This window comes from Musca autumnalis, unplaced genomic scaffold (assembly GCF_047663935.1).
Source record: "Musca autumnalis isolate F117 unplaced genomic scaffold, ASM4766393v1 scaffold_5, whole genome shotgun sequence".
In the NCBI taxonomy this organism is placed as follows: domain Eukaryota; kingdom Metazoa; phylum Arthropoda; class Insecta; order Diptera; family Muscidae; genus Musca; species Musca autumnalis.
The window spans coordinates 52,032,658-52,050,670 of NW_027412088.1; the positions used below are offsets into that span (position 1 = coordinate 52,032,658).

The window sequence follows — 18,013 nt, forward strand, 5'->3', positions numbered from 1 at the left end:
AGCAGGTCTTAAAGTGAACTTATCCGAAATTTTGTGTGAGAGGTACCAGAAGGAGTAGACAAATATAGTCCATATTCGAACCTGATCTATATGTGGTAGATATTTTGGGATGTGCAAAGTATGGATTACATCGGTCACTCCCTTCAAGAATTATCCTGCGCACAATTTTTCCGAACATTTTTGAACTTTTGTGGGGGAGGCACCTGAAGGAGTGGACCGATATGGCTTATCTTCGAATTTAAACTATGTTTAGACAAAATATTACGAAGGAAAAATTTTGGACCCAATCGGCAGATCCGTTCGAGAGTTATCTTGCGGTCTATCCACTACACACGCTGTCATAGGGGCTTTTTGCATCTTTCAGGCTATTTTCTCAGGAAGTATGGACTTGCCCCTGATGAATGGGGGGCAATGAATACAAGTTGTTGCAGCAAAAATCAAAGCGATTCGAGAGCAGGTGCTAAACTGAACTTATCCGAAATTTTGTGTGGGAGGTACCCGAAGCAGTGGGCCGATTAAGTCCATATTGAAACCTCTTCTAAGTCTGGTAGAAATTTCACGATGTGCAAAGTATGGACCAAATCGGTTACTTCCTTCAAGAGTTATCGTGCCCACAGATTTTCCGAACATTTTGGAACTTTTGTGGGGGAGGTACCTGAAGGAGTGGACCTATATGGCCCATCTTCGAACTTAAATCAAATCTGGACAAAATATTTCGATACCCAAAATTTGAACCGAATCGATTGATCCGTTCGAGAGTTATCGTGCGCACCAGCCAGCCAGTCAGACAGACGGACGGACATTGCTAGATCTACACAAAAATTGTCTGAAACGGATATCGTACAAACATACTTGGGGTCTAAAACCATTATTTCGATGAGGCACATTTTTGGTCGTATCAAAGTGTAAATACCCTCTTTAGCCTAAAGGCTGAGAGTATAATCACATATAATTAATTTTTTGGCATATACTTTTGCTACGTATCGATTTTTACAACTGTTATAATTAGAAGAACATAGAAAACCAACAAAAACAAGTAAAAAAGTATCAGTCGGCTTTGCCGACAGAGATATACCCTCAGCCTGTGCAAATTGAAACACTTTTTTTCACAAAAAACTTATGTATTTAGGGGTTTCAAAATTTTGGTCTAGTATGAACCGAAAAAAATGTTGATTAGGATTAAAGTTAAAAAATTTTGCTGAAAAGGTACTTAAAGGAATGGACCGACATAGACCATGGGGTGCCATAGGGGGTTTTTACACCCTTCGGGCTGTTTTCTCAAGAAGTATGGACTTGCCCCTGAAACAACTTTTACCATCGTAATTGAGGCAGCGAATGTAAGGTGCTTCAACAAAAATCAAAGTGATTCAATAGCAGGTCTTAAAGTGAACTTATCCAAAATTTTGTGTGGGAGGTACGGGATGGAGTGGACAAATATAGTCCATATTCGAACCTGATCTATATCTGGTAGATATTATGAGAATGTGTAAAGTATGGACCAAATCGGGCACTCCCATCAAGAGTTATCGTGCCCACAATTTTTCCGAATACTTTGAACTTTTGTGGGGTTGGTACCTGAAGGAGTGGACCGATATGGCTTATCTACGAACTTAAACTAAGTTTGGAAACAATATTGCGAAGGCCAAATTTTGGCCGGAACCGGCATTTCCGTTCGAGAATTATCTTGCGCTTCCACCCATAAACATGGTGTCATGGTTTTCAACTTTCAGGCTATTTTTCAGGAAGTATGGACTTGCCCCTGAGGAAACTTGTACCTTCGTATAGGGGACAGTGAATACAAGATGGTACAACAAAAACCAAGGCGATTCGAGAGCAGGTCCTAAACTGAACTTTTCCGAAATTTTGTGTGGGAGGTACTCGAAGGAGTTTACCGATTGAGTCCATATTGGAACCTCATCTAATTCTGGTAGAAATTTCATAATGTGCAAAGTATGGACCAAATCGGTTACTCCCTTCAAGAGTTATCGTACGCACAAATTTTCCGAACATTTTCGAACTTCTGTGGGGGAGGTACCGGAAGGAGTGGACCGATATAATCATCCTTCTTTGAACTTGAACTAAGTTTGGACAAAATATTACTAAGACCATATTTTGGACCGAATCGGCATCACCTTACACGGTGCTATTTTCTCAGGAAGTATGGACTTGCCCCTGATGAAACTTATACCGTCGTATGGAGGGCAGTGAATACAAGTTGCTAATGCTAAAATCAAAGCGATTCGAGAGATGTTCCTAAACTGAACTTTTCCAAAATTTTGTGTGGGAGGTACCCGACGGAGTGGACCGATTGAGTCCATATTAAAACCTGATCTAAGTCTGGTACACGCTCCACGATGGGCAAAGTATGGACCAAATCGGTTACACCCTTCAAGAGTTATCGTGCGTACAAATTTTCCGAAGATTTTCGAACTTCTGTGGGGGAGGTACCGGAAGGAGTGGACCGATATAGCTCATCTTCGAACTTAAACTAAGTTTGGACAAAATATTACGAAAGCCAAAATTTGAACCGAATCGGTTCATCCCTTCGAGAGTTATCGTGCGCTCCAGCCAGACAGACGGACGGACATTGCTCAATCGACTCCAAATTGTCTGAAACACATTTCGTCCAAACATACTTGGGGTCTAAAACCATTATTTCGATGAGGCACATTTTGCCCGTATGAAAGTGTATATACCCTTCATAGCCTAAAGGCTGAGGGTATAAAAATAGCAGATGGCAGATGGATCTGAAAGGTAAAGATATACATAGTTCATTAGCTTTGAAATAACAATAGATTACTTAATTTTTATTAGACCTCCTCTAGCAAGATACTTCCGGACGGCGTATCTTAAGACACCACTTTAGAGAAGTTTTACATGGCTGAAATACTCAGGAAATATCGCCAACATTATTGAGGGGTATTTTGCCACCTTTGAAATGTTTGATGTTGCCTGGACGGGAATCGAACCGACGACCTTCAGCGTGCATACCATTGAACAACAGTGTCACCCTCTAGGAAGTATGTGACGAAAATCGACTCCAATATCCATATATCAAACAAAATGCACCACCAAGAAAACAATGTTAAGAGCAATTTAATCTTAAGATCTAAAGAAGTAAACATATCGAATTTGTTGGCTGCTTCTTTCAGGTTGTTTGCCCTGAAATTCATAATGATAATGGATTAACAGTATTTTCTTGTAGATGTTAGAGTACGGATTGTGTTGTGGTATGTCTGCTTACATTTGCAACAGCACACACATGTTCCCTTGTAAACATCAATGGTGATCACAGCTATCAACACAAAAAAGCAAAGTACAGTAGTATCTTGGTTATGTGTTTACAAACAAAAATTCATCACAACAACGTGGTTTACATTCTTTCATAATCCCATCATCAAGGAAAAAACCAAGAAAAAACAATTTATATGTACGATTTTTTTCAACTTGATTCTACAAGTTATTTTTATTTAAAATTCTTATTCTCTCTTGCTTTATTTATATTTCTAAATATAAAACTTTGCATTTTTCTTCTGTACTTTCTTCTTTTGTTATAGGAGAAAAGAAAACGTAAAATTAAAAAAGTGGTAATAAAGGTAGTTGTAGGTAGGTGAATACTTAAAGCTAAAGTTGTTTAGTTTATCAGTTAAAAATAAAACATTCAAAATATCTAAATGCTTATTTATGAATCGGAACCCTTTGGAGGCGGCCTGTAAACACCAACCACAACGGCGTGATCACGTTCATATGGTTCCAGGGTAATCTGTTCTTGTGGTTTCAATTTGTCAGCTTGCATTTTCTTGACTTCGGCAGCAAACACAGCCTCAGGTTGGGCGGTTGAATCGATACAGGAAGCCTTAATGGAAATCACAAAGTGGCCACCATTCTTAAGGAAATGTTGGGCATTGAGGGCAACAATACGTCCCTGATCTGGCTGGGCAACATCAGCAAAGATGGTATCGACCATACCAACAAGCATTCTGTATTTGTGTGGATGACGGGCATCTTCAATGATGGGTATAATGTTGGTACGTTTTTTGGCTACATTTATCAGATCACGACCAGAACGATGTGAGAATTCTACAGCATATACAAGACCTTCGGGTCCAACAACATCAGAAACATGTGATACTGTTGTACCGGAGGCTGCACCCAAATACAATACTTTGGAGCCAGGAGGCATGTGAATTTTGTCAACACCACCCAAAACGGCAGCAGCCAATTTGGAACGGAAAGGATTCCAAACTCTGTATTCGACTTTCTCGCCATTTGTTTCGACGGAGATGCGCTTCTCACCGTAGACTTCTGAACCAGGTACAAAGTTGCGTGTGACCAAAGCATCTTCTTTGCCACGGGCAATGAAAATACCTTCATGACGATGGGGTTCGATGACAACAGTTTTGCCACCTTTGAAGCCACCACCACCGCCTCCACGGCCACGTCCAGCACCACCTCCACGGCCGCCACCTCCGCGACCGCCAAAGCCTCCACGACCGCCGCCTCCACGGCCACCACCTCCACGGCCACCACCACGATCACCGAAACCTCCACGGCCGCCACGGCCACCACCACCGCCACGACCACCTCCTCCAAAACCTCCACGGCCACCGCCACCACCACGTCCACCGACTCCTCCGAAACCTCCACGGCCACCACCGCCGCCTCCACCACCTCCTCTTGGTGAGAATCCAGGTTTACCCATATTTAGGTTTAATTCAAAATTTACAAAAATTCACTGATTAAAAAACGAAACTGCGCACGAAGAGCAACAGCAAAAACACGCGGAGCTGATGTTTCCTATAGAAAGATTTTTCCACGTGAAACGAAACTTCAACGTGAAATGACAAGATATACAACTCTGCTTTTTTAAGTAAACTGAACACAGCTCGCCTGCTGTCATGTCGAACGACAGCAGAGTTGCATTTCCTTGTAAAAATTCCCACAGGGCAAATTGTGACTGTCGGATTTACACAAGATCTATTTAACAGGTCACGTAAGTAGCACAACAACAACTCTATTTTGGCCGAAAATTCTTCAATATGTCAAAATGTTTGTTTACGTTTTCATACAATTTATTCACAATAACAAAATATTTGACAGATTGATACCAATCAGCTGGTCGTTTTACGCCACCTTATAATTTCATCATGGATTTACAACACACAGGTTTTAGTAAAATGCGCCAATTCCTTTACGTTAAAGTTTTACCATTTTTAACTCGGAAAGCGTTCCTTAACCCTAAAAAGTAGTCAAACTTGAAGCAAAATTTAAGAGAGAGCATGCCAAAATGGCTTTCTCTTTTTCTACTTTCTACTGGAAAATCTGTCAAACTGCTAATATGAGATTTATTTGACATTAAGGCAAAAGAAAAAAGAAAACAAAGCATTGTTAAAGCAAAATAAAAAGAAATAAAATAAAATAAATATCGATAGCAAATATAGATCGTGAAATTTATTTTCTTTGTTGTTATTTTTTAGGCGTCATGTTTGTTTTTTTGACATTGCTGCCAGATCTACTATTTTTTCGTTCCTTTAAGGCCTCTGCACATACGGCGCGTTGAGCATCGCGTTACAACAACCACATGAAAACTTCAACAACAAACTTGGCATCACTTACACTTTTTTCATGTGGTTGTTGTTTTTAACGCGTGACGCGACGCACAACGCACCGTATGTGCCGGGGCCATTACTTTTGTGCAAAACTTATTACGTGAGAGCAATTTTGACAGTTTTTTCTTTTACTACTTTTACTATTAAAAAAGGAAAGGAACAAAGCTTAAGCTGTAATTTCATGGAATATCTGTCAAGATATATTACCCCCCGTTTACACATGCAAGTGGCAGTTCGAAAAACACAAATACACTCACACATATTCATTGCCACACCAACTAACAACCTCACTGCCGACAACATTTTCTTGTCAGTAATCAATGTAAGTGCTTTGAAAGTAACTTCAATTTTTTTCCGAACGTCTACACATGCAAGTGTCAGTTCGAAAAAATTGAAGTTTCGACTATAATATGTATACACAACTGTCTGTAAGTTACTTGCATGTGTAATCATTGGGTTAATAGAAGGTATAAGCATTAATTACAGAAAATAACAACTTTCAATATAACATGGCATGGCAGAATAAGAAGGTAATCTCATTAGAAAAACCCGTCCTTGAGCTGCCAAATACAACACTGCTTGAACGTTTTTGTTGTTATTGTATGTCAATGACAACAATAAAAACATACAGTTTTGTTTACATTCTCTTAAAATATTTGTGTATATAATTTGATTGGAGCAGAATAAGAAATGCGACCAAATATGGTAAGCAGTGTGCAAGAAATGAAACAAACATCGCGACCAATTATGGACATGTAGAAATTCTGTGAAAATTTCGCTAAAATAACTGTGTAGAAGCAGATAGAAATTTCGTTCTTCTGTTTCTGGTAAGAAAATTGTGACATCGTGGAAAAAGTTCTGATTTTGATGTTTTTTATATTTGTTCGTGTTATTGCAGAGCTTAGCAATGTGTATTCAGAATGACATACCAAGGAAAAGATCATTTGCTTGCCAGCAGCGTTCAAAGTACGCATCCTGAGTAATAACATCCAGATACAATCATCAACCATATGCTGTTAGCTAAAAAGCCTACAAATCACTCGCCGTGTCTGAGTTGGTGACATCATTGATGTCGTCTCTAAATTCCCCTTGGGCCTTTCTTATTAACATATTGTTGTTTACGATTGAACGACCTTTTGTTGGAAAACAGATCGTTGTGAAGGTACTTCCTTTTGGTCCCATATGTCGGAAAACATACATTTCCTAGACAAAAAATATTCATCGTTGGATGTTGAGGAATAACCTTAGAGTTAATCCCAGCAAAACTAAAGCATTATATTTTTCCAGTAATAATCATACTGATATTAGTATTTCTTATGATGGTACGAATGTTCATTTTGTAAATGATTTGGAATGTCTGGGTGTTGTTTTGGATAGCCGGCTTTCTTTTGATAAACATGTTTGTTCCTTGGTGTCGAAAGTTAATTTCAGTTTGAGGTGTCTTTACAATACTGATATGCACTTGCCGTTGGAAGTTAGGATGAGACTTGCACGTGCTATTATTTTGCCAACAATTATGTATGGTTTGGAGGTTTATTCTGGGAATATTGGATTTTATTCAACTGGCAGTCAATAGATCCGTTCGTTATGTTTACAAGTTGAATCGTCGTGCGCATATTACACCCTATGTTGTTCAATTCCTTGGCCTTTCTTTTAATAATTTTGTCAAAACACGTTTGTTGTTGTTGCTTTTCAAGTGTATTAAGAACCAAACTCCCCTATTTCTTTTACAGATGTTCTGTTTTTTGCACTCTACGCGTCTGAATCAGTTGACTATGCCGAATGCTTCTCTTCTTATGTCGAATTCTTTTGTTGTTAGAGTAATCCGTATTTTTAATGCATTGCCTGACCAATTAAGAACTTTTAGTGTATCGGTTAATTCGTTTACTAAATTACTTATCCGGCATTTCACTTCGGTACGTGCCGTTGCCGTGCCTTTGAACAGATAGTGACATTAATATTGTATTCTTACAGTATATTACTTTTTCATCTGTTTTGTGTATTTGCTTGCCTCCTTTTTTGATTTTTTAGAAAGTGCACTTAGATATTATATATTTATATATATTTATTATTATGTATTACTTTTGCTTAAGTGACGTTGTGTCATGTGAGATTTGGATGTTGCATATTGAATGAAATTGTTTTGGAGTAGCTTCAAAGTAAATCTGTATATATTATTGGTATGCATATTTTTATATTAGTTTTTAGTTTCTTGGTCTTACATTATATTTTTCGAGTAGTTTTTCCTTTTTATTTGGTTAAGCAATTCTTATGCATTTTGTAATTTACACTGATGGGCCGGTTGGCTTTGAATTACAAGTTAAATAAATTGAATTGAAACTGTCTATTGAAACTGTTGAAAGGGCTACCAGTAGAAAAAATATAGCCATCTCCGTTAAGTGCCCATGGTAGCTGCTAGATAAAACCTGTTTTCGGTAAGTATTCCTTTGTAAATTGTTCAATACTTTCTAACCAGTTAACTTAAGCCAACATATTAAACGTTCATCTTTTTAGGCAATTCTCTTTTGGAAACGCTACTGTGCTGGCCGTAGTACCATGTGTGATCGTCGCCGCATTGCCCTCGTGGGCCCTCATCGTCTACTACAAAGATTAAGGTCGCGCCTTGCGTAACATACTAGGCATTGAAATTACGAGATTTGAGATAATAAACGTGTTGAAATTAGCTCATTGTGACCATTGGTTGTTTCATCATCCGCACCGGGTCTGCATTCGCTCGATTTAACGAACTCTTCCTCAACCCAAGACGACCAAAACCGATTTGTATCGCCTTTTTAATCCGAAGAAATCTACGAGGTACCCCGTGGCCCATGCAATAATGTTTTCCGTTGTGTTCGTCGTCCATATTTCGTCAACTGATAAAGGTTCTCCGCCGGCCCACCGCTTAAATTGTTGACATGTCTAACATCGCCAAGTAAAACAAGAGAAAGTAAACTACTATATTGTAAGAATTTTTTCATAATATAAAAAAATATGTAACACCAACATAAGTTATGCAACGGTACCTTTTTAGGACTTATATTGTCTAGTTAAGCAACTACATTTATGGATGTTTTCCAAATAAAAGTAAAACATCTGAAAGCTGATTAAAATGTATTATTTAATTATTTTATTTTAGAAGAATGGGGGGATTTAGTAGACATGGTAATGGTCAATAACCCATATTTGGTTTAGGATATATAACTCCGTTGTGTTCATCCTGTATAAGTTAAGATGATGATAAGAGTTTTATGCTTGATAAATTGAAGATGAAGAACGAAATGGTGTAATGATGATGAGAGAGTTCTGTGGTGGCTGCTTGTCGGATTAAGGATAAAAATGGAGAATAGGTCACAGTATTGCCGTGAGTTCGATTTGTAGGTTTTGCTGAAAATAGATAGAAGGAAACCATGATAGGTGGCAAAATTAACAATGATTATGGGGTCTATGTCTGACCTAAAGTCCGTCCGAGATACACTTCATTACTTATATTAGCTACCTTTCCTCTATACATATGTCGTCACAATCCCTTGAAAACTGGGAACATTTGAATTTTGCGAAAAACCATATTTTTTGTTGAGAATTTTAGATATTTAGATATTTATTTTGAAATTTTCGTTTAATTTTCAAATTAAAATGTAACTGACATATAAGTATATGTTTGTTTACATACACATACATACAAAGTGTGTCAAAATCGTTTTGACTATGAAGGGACGTCGAAGCTAATACAACTCTGTGAGCTGTGAGCGTGAGGTTACCTTGTATCATTGTATCATGATAACATGGAAGTGATAGCTTAAATGATGCATCATTTATAAAACCTGTTATGCTATGTTTACATTTACGAAATCCACTCGATTTCATCTGTCAAATCCATAGGTCAAATGAAATCCAATGGATTTCAGATGAGATTTCACTTGACGTTTGAGCTATGGAATTGACAGATGAAATCGAGTGGATTTCGTAAATGTAAAGTCGGGCCGAACTTTTTATACCCTCCACCACAAATTTCAGTCATTTCGTTGGATGGATGTGGCCACAACCTTCAAAATACCGAAAATCGGAAGGTACCGTTCTATGGCGTGGACCTATACCTAAAAATTTCTGGGGGAAAGTTTTATACGCCCAACGAAGACTAAATACCAAATTTCAGCCATCTCGGTGTGATAATGAGGCCAAAACCTTCAAAATACCGAAAATCGAGAGATATCGTCCTATGGGGGCTATATCAAAACGTGGGCCTATATAATTTCCACTACGGTGGAAATGTTTCTTAGCCTCTGGAAACACAAAATACAAAGTTACAACCGATTCTGTTGTCAAATGGGACTGGGTTATATGGGGGCTATACCAAAACGTGGACCTATATAAACCAAATTTGGTAGGAATGTTTTTTGGCCTCTGGAGACACAAAATACCAATTAAAAATTCCTTAAAACGACGACGCGTCACGCGTCATTTTGTATGGGGGCTACACGAAAGCGTAGCCCGCTTTCAATACCAAAAGTCCTACGTACATATAATAGATTTTCCCAAAATTTCATCCACCTACGTCAATCCGTTCGGACGCTAGAGTGATTTCCACAGACGGACAGACGGACGGACATAGCTATATCGATGTAGAATTGCACGCTGATCAAGAATATATAGTTTGTGGGGTCTACAATGATTGTTTCGAGTAGTTACAAACGTAGTGACAAACTTAATATACCCCCATCCTATGGTGGAGGGTATAAAAATCACTTTAACTACTCCCCAGAATATTGTTGTTACTCGATTTCAACTGGCAATTCCATGGCTTAAAGTCAAATGAAATCCAATGGATTTCAGATTAGTTTTCATTTGACGTATACGCAAAGGAATTGACAGTTGAAATCGAGTTGATTTCGTAAATGTAAACCAAACATTATCTTCTACTTGACATGTTTGGCTGGGTTTATGCATGACAGGACAGTTGATTTCATGTATTGGTTGTCAAAAACCCAGAACTTGCCTGTGTGACGTAGGCATAAACAGTTGTAAAATTATGAATGAAAATCATCGATTAATTTTTATTTCCCGTTCACATTTTTTGGTTTTGTTCATGTTCTTTTGTTTTCGATACATTTCAACTATTATCATAGCCCGTCTTTATATTATAGCCTTTTGCAGTGTTAACATTCTTAATGAGGATTTATTTGACGTATACGCAAAGGAGTTGACATTTGAAACCCGGGGGTTCGTTAAATCCGGTTATATATAATCGTACTACTACACATTTTTACAAAAAATTTAAAAAAATTTGTTAACCCTACTGTCTGTGAAATTATTTTGCCGTTACAAACAAAAATCGGTAAAATTAAAATGCAAAATTATGAATGAAAAGTTGAAATTGAAGTTGACAACACTTGTGGAATCGGTACGGGTTAGCGACTACTTTATTTTGGTCGGTAATTCACCGACAAATTTCGTTATTTATCGAATAAATGAGCAAATTAAAATTTCCAGTTATCGATAATTGTCGGTAATTCTGTCGTTAGGTAGTTACAGAATCCCACCAATGGGGCTTAATTCTGTTTCTATAAAAATGTGAAATGAAAGCTTTTATAAAGGAGAAAACTGTCAAATGAAAAATTAGAAATGTATGAATGTATGTGTTAGTAAATCAGGGGCTCAATTCTGTTTCTATGAAAAAGTGAAATGAAAACTTTTATAAAGGAGAAAACTGTCAAATGAAAAAAATTATAAAGGAAATATTTTTCATTTGAAATTTTTATAGAACAGGAATCCAGGCCCCGACTTGTATTTGAAGACAAATTGTCTTGTCTTCTTTTATTTCACAGTTTTTAATTTTGTTTTGTCATCGTTCGTTCCAGTTACCACTTTTTGGGGTTAAGGAACGCTTTGCAGGTTAAATATGGTAACAAATGGTAAAAATAGTAACCTCAGGTAAGTAAAGGAACACAGCTTATACAATTCATATGGGAGCAGTTTACAAATGGTCTGTTCCTTTACTTTTGAAAGTGGTAAAACCGGCAAAAGTAGCAAAAATTGTAATCAGCTTCCATATGAATTGTATGGTGTCTGAAGTAAAGGAACGCTTTTTGAGTAAAAAGTTGTAAAACTTGAAGATTCTTGCACGTAAAGGAACAGAGCTAAAATTTACTACTTTTGCCGGTTTTACATTTTGAAAAGTAAGTAAACAGACCAAAATATAATAAAATTGTAATCAGCTGTTAGCTTTGGCCTACCTATACATTATTCTACCATGATCTGTTCATTTAACACCCCGATCTATGCCTGGAAGTAATATTACAATATGCAAAGCTATGACGGAAGGAATTTCAAGTGTAAATTCCATAGCGTATAAGTCAAATAAATCCCCATAAGGAAGGTTAATAGCCCGTTTAGACTAGTCATTTTAAATCGACTCGATTTCTAAATCCAACTTTCAAATCGTAGTTGTTTAGACTAGTCTAAAATGATATAAGATACCAGTCAGCTGATCTTTGTTTACGTATACATACCCGAGTTTGTAAAAAGAATTGCTTGAAATTAAAAATGGAATAGAATACTGCAAAAAATAATCTGACAAATTGCTATTAAATATGTTGTTTACAATTTATATTAAATTAAAGCTACATTCATTATACCCTCAGCCTTTCGGCTATGGAGGGTATATACACTTTGATACGATGAAAATGTGCCTCATCGAAATAATGGTTTTAGACCCCAAGTATGTTTGGACGAAATGTGTTTCAGACAATTTGGAGTCGATCTAGCCCTGTCCGTCTGTCTGTCTGTCCTGCTGGCTGGAGCGCACGATAACTCTCGAACGGATGAACCGATTCGGTTCAAATTGGCTTTCGTCATATTTTGCCCAAACTTAGTTTAAGTTCGAAGATGACCTACATCGGTCCACTCCTTCCGGTACCTCCCCCACAAAAGTTCGAAAATGTTCGGAAAGTTTGTGCGCACGATAACTCTTGAAGAGAGTGACCGATTTGGTCCATACTTTGTACAGCGTAAACCTTCTACCAGAGTAATATGAGGTTCCAATATGGTCTCAATCGGTCCACTACTTCGGGTACCTCCCACCCAAAATTTCGGAAAAGTTCAGTTTAGGGCCATCTCTCGCTTTTATTTTTGTTTTAGCAACTTGTATTCACTGCCCTCCATACGACGGTACAAGTTCCATCAGGGGCAAGTCTATACTTCTTGCGAAAATAGCATGAAAGTTGCAAAAAACCCCTATGACACCGTGTGAGGTGGTTGGAGCTCAAGATAACTCTCGAACGGATCTGCCGATTCGGTCCAAAATATGGCCTTAGTAATATTTTGTCCAAACATAGTTTAAGTTTGAAGATAAGCCATATCGGTCCACTCCTTCAGGTACCTCCCCCGCAAAAGTTCAAAAATGTTCGGAAAAATTGTTAGTACGGTAACTATTGAAGGGAGTGGCCGAATTGGTCTATACTTTACACATCCTAATATATCTACCAGATATATATCAGGTTCAAATATGGACTATATTTGTCCACTCCATCCGGTACCTCCCACACAAAATTTCGGATAAGTTCACTTTAAGACCTGCTATCGAATCACTTTGATTTTTGTTGAAGCAACTTGCATTCGCTGCCTCAATTACGAAGGGAAAAGTTTTTTTAGGGGCAAGTCCATACTTCTTGAGCAAACAGTCCGAAGAGTGTAAATACCCCCTATGGCACCATATGTTGTGATCCACTTCCATAACAGTCAATGTCGATCCATTCCTTTTAGTATCTCCTCCGGAAAACTTTTGATCTTTAATCCTAATCAACATTTTTGTCGGTTCAAACGCCCAAAATTGTTAAAACCCACTAAATACATACGTATTTTGGGAAAAAAATTTTTTCAATATACACAGGCTGAGGGTATATCTCTGTCGGCAAAGCCGACTGATACTTTTTTACTTGTTTTATTTTTATATAATATTTTTTCTATTTTTCCGCTTCTTTTTGTTTTTGTGTGTTTGTGTTTACAGTTATTTGAAAAATGTAAATAATAGGGTTATGATTTTTTTACAACCTCACATCCCTGAGTCATATTTTGATGAGCTTTTGCATAAGATTCGACAAAATCTTAATTACAAGGTGATTCGATAGAAAAAAGCTCATGCACAAAAAGATTTTAAAGTTTTTATAGATGAGCTTTTTGGAAAAAAATTTGGAGTCACTTTTTGCACATAAATAACTAAAAATAATCGTTAAAGCCACACGACATATCCAGAATGACATAAGCTTTTGTTTCTCACCAATTTTATCGTCATATTATTACATATATATCATTTTATATCATATATAGCTTTATTTCGTGTATCACATAAATTGAAAGTGCTTTGTGCGGGACCTTTTCCAATATTTAAATGGAATAAAAATTATTTTAGTCATTAATAGACATAATGTCACTTATTCGTGCAACAGGAAAAACAGTTTGGAGCAAATTTTTAATAGGCAAAAGTTCATTCATACTAGCTACAGGAAATCATTTTTGAGAAAAAAGGTCAAAATGTCATAACCCTAGTAAATAAACGACACATGAACATAGTTGCCAATATTGGTACAGACTGCAATAGTTGCATTTTTAGGAGCAAAAAGCAGTGTTGTGTATCAAAATATTTCGATATAACATTTGATTTAAAACAAATCCAAGTTTTGAGTTGATTTAAAAAAATTCGAATTACAAATGAAATAATCCGAACTACAAATGAAATAATTCGAATTTCAAATGGAATTCTCAAATTGGAATTCTCAAATTACAAGTGAAATTTTTTGAATTTCAAATGAAATAATCAAATTATATCTGAAATTCTTCGAATTACATATGAAAGTGGTGTAATTTTTAGGGTTATTGAATGCTTTCGAATTAAAAATTTAAACTTTAAGAAAATTTAACGTAACTAGGCGTTTACACTAGACAGTTTGTCTTCAAATACAACTCTGATTTACTAACACATACATACATTTGTCGTTTGTCGATGGTCAGACTAGCACGATTTCAACATGGCGACGTCAAGTTTATAGGCGAGGGGTATGAAGTAGTGAAACCCATGTACATGGTTTTCTGTGTTTGTTGTGTTGCCTCTTCTTGTTCTTCGTTGCAAGATTTTTTCTTCAATTTTCTTTCATTTTTATTTTCTCAAGCAAACGTTAACAACAAAACAAACATAAATATATTTAATAAAAACATTTAATTAATGAAATATTGAAAATTTAACTATTAATTTAATTATTAATGTTAATTATTTTATGTTGTTTTTTGGTTTATTTATGTCTTTTTTTGTTTTTATTGGTATGAGAAACACAACAAACGCGAATGGTGAAATAAAGAGGACACGCAAAGATCTTAAATTTCACGTTAACGTGTGTGGACATTAACGAAATTTGAAAAGAAACTTTAACGAAATTGGTTTCATGAAACCTTGCTAGTCTGACCATCGACTTTGTCTCCCAGCTGTCCATCATTCTTTCAAAGACAGCCAGGTTAACAAAATTTTGACATTTTTTGTAAAAATGTGTGAGATAATAATTGAAATGTGTTGAAAACAAAAGAACATGAACAAAAACAAAATATGTGAACGGAAAACAAAAAGAAATCGGTGATTTTCATTCATAATTTTACAACAGTTTTTGCAGTTGTCTGGAAGCCTACATCATAAGGGCAAGTTTTGGGATTTTGACAACCAATACATGAAGTCAACTGTCCTGACATTTGTAAACGCAGGGTAAAAGAACAGAGCTTAAAATGTCTTTTGTTGATTTTTTTCGAAAAGTATACTATTTAATTATTCTCCCTTTCCACTTTAAGTACAACCACAATCTGGCAACATCAAACACTCCTCACACAACTGCTGAATGCTCACTGAACACAGCCATGGCAAATGTTGTTTTCGAAAATTCGAACAAAAATGACAGCTGGCATATTTTTTCGAAGCTCCCTTTTCTTTTCCGCTAAAACGTCAAAAACGTAGGTTGCTAAATTAAAAGTTTATAATAAATTTATGGCAATTTTCTTAACAAATAATTAAATAAATGTGAAAATATCATTGCTATATAAATATGGAAAATGTTTTTGAAAAAAACTAATAATTTTCATTTTAATTCTATTTCTGTGCGCTGCTGATTGCTGTGGATTATGTTTGGTGTATTATTTATCTTGGACTTCATCTCTTCTTACGTTTTGTTTATGTTGCAATGATGGTGCCGCCGATGGTGATTGTTGAAATGTAATGGTGGTCTCCCTCCAGCTCTTAGCGTACAATGGCCAAGTCAAAGAATCACACTAATCACAATCAAAACAGAAAAGCCCATCGCAATGGCATCAAGCGCCCAATGCGTAAACGCCATGAATCCACCATGGGTGTAAGTATTCAAAGCCTACCCTACCGTTGTTGTTGGATGTATTATTAATGGTTTAATTTTTCCCTGTTTTCCCCTTCTTAGATGGATGTCAAATTCTTGACCAACCAACGTTTTGCCCGCAGAAACAACTTGAGCCGTGCTGAGGCTGATCAACGCTACAAGGATCGTGTTGCCGCCCAAGCCGGCAAGAAGAAGCCCGTCTCTCTCCAAGAGTAGAGTGTGTGTTTAGTGTACATTTGTGTTTTTAAGCCATTTAAGGACATAATAAAAACAAAAATGATTCTTTGAAAAAAAGAAGAAAAAAAAATACATGCAAATTTTGTGTTGTACCTTCGAAGGGTAAGATGCTCTAAAGAGGTCCTTAACAAAATTAAGGAGTTCTTTATGAATACCAGACAAAATAGAAATACCGCTTCAAATTTTGAGATTGTTGGTACCAGACCAAACCATGGAGCCAAATAATAAGGATTTTCATATAAGATTCCTGCTAAATCATACCTATACATCAAGAGTTTTAGCTTACGAACTAAGGGGTAGTTTATACTATATGTAAATGTCATATGATATGAAATTTTCCATCGTTATATATTCGCTAATATGTGTAATATTGGAGATTTTCTTACGCCATTTGCTCTGTGCGTCCACACCAGCAAAAAATGTATAAAACAACGTCTCCACATTGCCTCCGTGGGTAAATATGGAATGTTTTAATTTCGTGTCATATGACATTGATAGACAGTGTAAACTACCTCTAAGCAAATACAATACAGTTGTGTGGTCATCCGCTCCTAATATCAAACTGTTTCGAAAAATAAACATCGCCACAGACAGCCTACATGCAAAAAGACTTAAAGATCTTTAGAAAAAAGACCTATGGAAGGTCTTCTTTCCAAAGAAGACCTATGAAATATTTTCCTTCTATTGAAGACCTGTGGAATCTACATTTTCAATAGAAGACCTATGAAATGTTTTCTTTCTGTAGAAGACTTGGATGGTCTTCTTTTCATAGGTTTTCCTTCTATAGAATAACTGTAGAAAGTCTTCCAGCTATTTAAGACTTGTAGAAGGTATTTCTTCTATAAAAGACCTATGGAAGTCTTCCTTTTATTGAAGACCTGGCTTTCTTTGAGTGGGATATCCTAACATACAGACCTTTTATGGAAAAAAGAACTTCTACAGGTATTATATGGAAAGAAGACTTTCCACGGGTCGTCTAGAGACTAGAAGGTTTCTTTCAATAGAAGATCTGTAGAAGGTTTTCCTTCTACAAAAGACCTATAGAAGGTATTCGTTCTACAGAAGACTTTTGAAGGTCTTTCTGCAGAAGACTTGTAAAAGATCTTCTTTAGAAGATCTTCTTTAGAAAGTCTTCTTTCTATAGAAGACCTGTAGAAGGTCTTCTTTCTATAGAAGACCTGTAGAAGGTCTTGTTTCTTAGAAGACCTGTAGAAGGTCTTCTTTCTATAGAAGACCTGTGGAAGGTATTCTTTCTATAGAAGACCTGTAGAAGGTCTTCTTTCTACAGAAGACTTGTAGAAGGTCTTCTTTCTATAAAAGAGCTGTAGAAGGTCTTCTTTCTACAGAAGACCTGTAGAAGGTCTTCTTTCTATAGAAGACCTGTAGAAGGTCTTCTTTCTATAGAAGACCTGTAGAAGGTCTTCTTTCTTTCTTTTTATAGAAGACCTGTAGAAAGTCTTCTTTCTATAGAAGACCTGTAGCAGGTCTTCTTTCTATAGAAGACCTGTAGCAGGTCTTCTTTTTATAGAAGACCTGTAGCAGGTCTTCTTTCTATAGAAGACCTGTAGAAGGTCTTCTTTCTATAGAAGACCTGTAGCAGGTCTTCTTTCTATAGAAGACCTGTAGAAGCTCCTCCGTCTATAGAAGACCTGTAGAAGCTCCTCCGTCTATAGAAGACCTGTAGAAGGTCTTCTTTCTATAGAAGACCTGTAGAAGGTCTTCTTTCTATAGAATAACTGTAGCAGGTCTTCTTTCTATAGAAGACCTGTAGAAGCTCTTCCGTCTATA

The 18,013-nt window shown here is 36.6% G+C and overlaps 2 protein-coding genes across 2 annotated transcripts; one reads left to right on the top strand and one right to left on the bottom strand.

The window, feature by feature from the left end:
- Window positions 1-3,431: 3,431 nt before the first annotated feature.
- Window positions 3,432-4,855, bottom strand: Fib (rRNA 2'-O-methyltransferase fibrillarin). The gene has a single exon (XM_073990620.1). It carries the CDS (start codon window positions 4,700-4,702, stop codon window positions 3,683-3,685), a length of 1,020 nt encoding a protein of 339 aa, XP_073846721.1. The 5' UTR covers window positions 4,703-4,855; the 3' UTR covers window positions 3,432-3,682.
- A 10,793-nt stretch (window positions 4,856-15,648) lies between these two features.
- On the top strand, window positions 15,649-16,298 carry RpL29 (ribosomal protein L29). The gene is made up of 2 exons (XM_073989302.1): window positions 15,649-15,988; window positions 16,070-16,298. Exons 1-2 carry the CDS (start codon window positions 15,887-15,889, stop codon window positions 16,202-16,204), a joined length of 237 nt encoding a protein of 78 aa, XP_073845403.1. The 5' UTR covers window positions 15,649-15,886; the 3' UTR covers window positions 16,205-16,298.
- The last annotated feature ends 1,715 nt before the right edge of the window (window positions 16,299-18,013 follow it).

Coding starts and splice junctions, on each gene's coding strand:
- Fib (XM_073990620.1), bottom strand. CDS start 4,702: ATGGGTAAACCTGGATTCTCACCAAGAGGAGGTGGTGGAGGCGGCGGT.
- RpL29 (XM_073989302.1), top strand. CDS start 15,887: ATGGCCAAGTCAAAGAATCACACTAATCACAATCAAAACAGAAAAGCC. Junction 15,989..16,069: donor GCCATGAATCCACCATGGGT/GTAAGTATTCAA, acceptor TCCCCTTCTTAG/ATGGATGTCAAATTCTTGAC.